The sequence below is a fragment of the Cyrtonyx montezumae genome, unplaced genomic scaffold (genome assembly GCF_038088225.1).
Source record: "Cyrtonyx montezumae isolate F1298 unplaced genomic scaffold, pur_monq_1.0 scaffold_0, whole genome shotgun sequence".
Lineage (NCBI taxonomy): Eukaryota > Metazoa > Chordata > Aves > Galliformes > Odontophoridae > Cyrtonyx > Cyrtonyx montezumae.
The window spans coordinates 40829667-40834459 of record NW_027071824.1 but is presented as its reverse complement, the minus strand read 5'-3'; the positions used below and the strand labels follow the sequence as shown (position 1 = coordinate 40834459).

The 4793-nt window shown below is 40.3% G+C and overlaps 1 protein-coding gene across 1 annotated transcript; it reads left to right on the top strand.

Annotated features, from left to right (window-relative positions):
• Window positions 1–2796: 2796 nt before the first annotated feature.
• On the top strand, window positions 2797–4326 carry LOC136048321 (uncharacterized). Its single transcript, XM_065735943.1, has one exon. It carries the CDS (start codon window positions 2797–2799, stop codon window positions 4324–4326), a length of 1530 nt encoding a protein of 509 aa, XP_065592015.1.
• The last annotated feature ends 467 nt before the right edge of the window (window positions 4327–4793 follow it).

Below are 4793 nucleotides of genomic sequence, written 5' to 3'. Positions count from 1 at the left end.
TATGCTGAATTGTCTTTACCTTTTGTTCAGTGCTCTCTGTGAAGGGTTTATAAATATTGTATCACAGTTTTAACTTTTTTCAGTTGAGATTCATTTCCTTGCTTCTCAATGACAGAAATGCAGTCTTTGTATTCACTATGCCAGAAAGTGAAAGGTCTGACTGAAAATCCTCCTAGAACACGTACTACTGTCAGAAACAGCTAGCTATTCTAATTGACACTAGTGTAAATAAATTAGTAGTCACAGACTAGCAGCAACAATAGCAATATTATTTGACTGCAGATGTTAGCCCAAATTACAATTTCTATATTCTTTTTTCTATCTATTCATATATGAATTGAAGAATGACTTCCTCATCCAATAGTATTTTTCAGTACTTGTCTATGATATTACAAATTATTATTTTTTGCTATATCTGTAGTTTTCATTTGTGGTAGTAGTATAGTACTTTTGCTTACACTGCTTAAGTTTTGCCTTGCTTCACTGGATGCCAAGCCACTTTTGACATTTCTTAGTCTAGAGAAAAAGCCTTTTTCCATTTGTTTGACTACATCTTTCATATGTTCTTTAACTTACAGTATATTGTTCAAGGCATATGATGTTGCAAGTCAGTTTGTTCACTTCAAGATGCAATGCACCTGTGCCCTGAATCCTTCAGAAACATCTTGCTATTTTTCAGCTGTTTTGCTGCATCTGTGTCAGATTGTATTATCCTCGTTGATCATTTTTTGTTCCTCCTGCATATATATTACATAATATATTTATTATTTAATTTTGTTAGATCCTTAAAAAAATCTTTATTTTTTCTTCTGGAAACAGTCACTTTTACAGTATATCGCACTATTTCTTGAGTGTTCTTCTATTTACAATTATTGCTACTCATACAATCATCTTAAACTTGATTTATCGTTACGTTACTAAACATTAAAAAGTCATCATTGTGCAGTGTGCACTTTAGGGATGATTTCTACCACAGTGGTGTGAATGGTCACATCAAGCCCTGATTTTGCTTCCGAGAATGGAAGGGAAATTGAATTTTAAGGCTTTAGCCCAGATGATTTTGAACCATGGCTGGGTTTGAATGTTGACTGTGAAACCAGCATAAATATATTCATATTTCAATATAAAATATTTCAATACAAAATTGGAAACTTTCTGAATTTCTACCTCCCCTCACAGTTCCTCCAAAACATTATTGCTTTCCAATTTGTAGGTGAAATTGCTTGTGGTAAATTACTGTTCAGTAACAAAATATATGTAGATGATACCAGGACATTCCAAATCAGTAACTACTGGGTTAATGGAGTATGGCTACAGTTTCTCATGGTATCTAGCCTTTCAGTTATTGGCTTTAAACTCTGTCTTTTGGAGTATGCATTCTTAGATCATTAATTAAATACATTTCAAATGGCATAAATAGAATAACCAAGAAATAATATTAATGGAAAATTAGATATCTAAATTAACAAAATATTCATTAAGTAGTAATTGAAATTTTTGTTGTTTCAATGCATAGCATATTCAAAGAGAATATTATCTTCAGCAATATTCACAATATTGTTATTGTGAATAGAAAAAATCTTTGCACGCTGACAATTTCTATATGGTTGCATTAAATTAGTCACAGATATGAGGATTTTATCTGCGTAGAAAGTCATTGGAGTTTGTATTCATGCATAGAACTTACATAGGATCCAATGATATTTATTTTGTTCCTGTTTTGTAAATCTATTTCTCTGGATATCATTTGAGCATATGATGTTGTAAAAGACAGAAACTGTTTTCCTTTCTTTTGTCTCAAAGTTTGCTTCGTAAGGCCTTTTCTGGTGACAAGACTCTGACTGATAACTGCCGGTTATCTGGATGGGTGTTATGGTGCCATTGTCTCTGCTTACGGTTGTAAAGATAAGCAGAAATAGGTGCAAATAGTCTTTCCCGTGGGAGTACAGCTTGGAGAAGCTTACCACCACAAAGACAATGCTCCTGCATGGCAATGAAGGCAACATCCGCTGCTGGCTTATCTGTTGGGCCAGACATGTCACACACAAATAAACTCCTGAGAAATGGGGATAAAAGGCCTTCACTGAACTAAGGATTTTGGAGAAGAACTCCCAAAGAAGAAATCTTTGAGGAGAACTCCCGAAGAGACTTAGGACGGACCCTGAGGCCTGCTTGCTGCCATCTCCCATCCCCCGCGGTGACCGGACAGGTTCCTGAGATCAACGGACCTACTACGAACCTCGCTGGATCCACGGTGGTGATTATATCTCTTGCTTTCTGCCAAGTCTCCTTGCTTTTCATCTCTTTTCTATCGCACACCTTCCCTTCCCCATATCCCTAAGCAACTAGTATTTGTAATAAACTGGTTGGGCTAACATTTGACCCGTTGTGTCTTTATCTCGCCCTCGGGTATACATATACATACAAAGAACCTCGTCTCCCTCCTTTATATTGGAGCGTGACATTTTTAATGGCGTAGTCGGCAGGATACCCGACAGTGAGAGTGTTGTCCTTCCAGACATAGTCTGAATGTTCGTTTTTTTTTTTTGTGTGTGTACCTCCTGGGGCTGCGGCGTCTCTCCAGGAAGATAGCTCCTAGAAACTTTTATGTGTATACCTCCTGGGTACGCACGTATGTGCCTTCTCAGGAAGATATCTCTGCATTTGTTGTTTTTAGAAATCTGAACATTTTTGTGCGCACCTCTTAGAGAAGCAATTAGAACAGTATTAATAGGTGTTAATCGAGCTTTTGGTACCTCCTCTCCCTCAGTGTACAAGTTTTCTGGGTACTGAGAAATGAGCGACAGTGTAATCACAATGAAAGGTGAAGATGTATTATTTGACCTCTTAGAAAGGCACGGTGCCAGACCCTCGTTTACAGGGGTAGACTGGGCACGGCAGAACTGGCATAACTTGCAGAGTGTTTCAGACCGTATTAATGTTCTGCAAAAGAACGCTCGTACCCGAGCTGGAAAAGGAAAGGCATTTATTTGTGCAGTATTGGGTTCAGCTCTGGTTGCAGCCATAGAATTCCGCGACCAGCAGCTTAAAGCAGAGAGCGAAGCTTTACAAGCACTGCAGGAATCGGTTAAAGTAAGTCAGGAGCTGATAAAATCTCTGCAAAATCAAATCGCAAACCTAGAGAAGCAGTTAGAAAGGGAAAAACATAATTCTGATCTGTTGCATATAGCTTTAAGGGAAGTGTTAACGGGTAAGGATGCTAGTGATACTATTGCACCTCAAGAGAAAATTTATCCAAGGGAGGAATTGCAAAGTTTAAAGGCAAATATTGACAAATTAGAAGCTCCCCCAGCTCAGTTGCGTCCTTTAATAAAAACTGAGTATTCATACGATAATGGCGAGGATTTAGATCCTCAAATGAACATTAAAGAAACCCCTTTTTCTGCTACTGAGCTAGCAAAATTGAAAAGAGATTTTGGCCGCTCTCCTAAAGAATCAGAAACAGAGTACGTGTGGAGGGTCAGCCTCACGGGTGGAGACCAGATACTTCTAACCGAAAAAGAGGCTGAAGGTTATTGGGGACCAGGAGTATTTTTAACTACTGGTAACAATCGTGCTCCCTGGTCCCTCACACAGAGAGCTGCCTATTGGGCAGGTGGTCTTAACCCTCTAGAAAGGGGAGACCCCCTTGCCATTACTGGGACAGTTGATCAGTTAGTAGAAAGTGTTCAAAAGGCTGCTTGTCTGCAGATGATGTATGATAGAAAGCTGCAGCCACACCATGAATCCCCTATGATGATGCCTGTTGATCCTGAGAGGATGACTCCTTTAATTAGGGGGCTTCCTGAATCATTAAAACCTATAGGTATACAACTACAAGGAAAAATACAGGCTATGCCTCAGGGAGAAAGAATTCAGGCAGCGTTAGAAGGTGCTGCAGCCTCTACCCATCAGCAGTCAGGATATAAAGTATGGACGTGGGGGGAGGTTGCCCAAGAATTAATTAACTATGGGAGAAAATATGGACCAGTGACTTCTTCCTCCAGTAAAGCTGAGATAAGGGGAATGAGGCGCACAGTGGCCAGTTTGACACCTCCTCTATCCTATCTGGAGCACAACGGACCTAATAGGGTCTCATCTTCCGTGAAACCTAGTGGGCGAAATATAGATCACAAACGTAATAGTCTTTGGGCACTGGGCTGTCAGGAGGGTATCCCACGAGAATTAATGGACGGATTATCTACAGACAGGTTAGAAAAGCTAGTTAATGGATGGCCAAAACAAAAACCTGGGAGAAGTGACATTTCACTTCCAAGTGCCCCTCCTTTGGAATCTGCACAGGCATCAGGAGAACAGGGAAACTAATGCCTTCGCCCCTCTCAAGTGAGCGGGGGGGTGAAGGGTGGATGCACATTAGAAAGCTCACAACTAAAGGAAACGATCTGTTAATTACATGCATTGTTGAACCTAAACTGGTTCCACTGACATTTCTGGTAGATACAGGAGCACAGATCTCTGCTATTAAAACAGAGGATGCTGACCGTGCTGGTGTGACACTTTCTTGTAAAAAAGTATTTGTAGCAGATGCCTTGGGGGGTGTACACTCTCAGGCCATGGCAACAGTGAGATTGCGTTTGCCTGGAGAGGAAGTAGCGCAAGAAATCTCCATGGTTGTGGGGAAATATCCCCTTAATTTGTTAGGATTAGATATTTTGAAGGGTAGAAGCTGGACAGATGACCAGGGAGGGAGTTGGGTGTTTGGCACCCCCACTCTAAACATTCGCCTGTTTCAAGTGGCGCCTCGGCTCCCCCCCTCCCATTTAACCTCTGTG

Coding starts and splice junctions, on each gene's coding strand:
- LOC136048321 (XM_065735943.1), top strand. CDS start 2,797: ATGAGCGACAGTGTAATCACAATGAAAGGTGAAGATGTATTATTTGAC.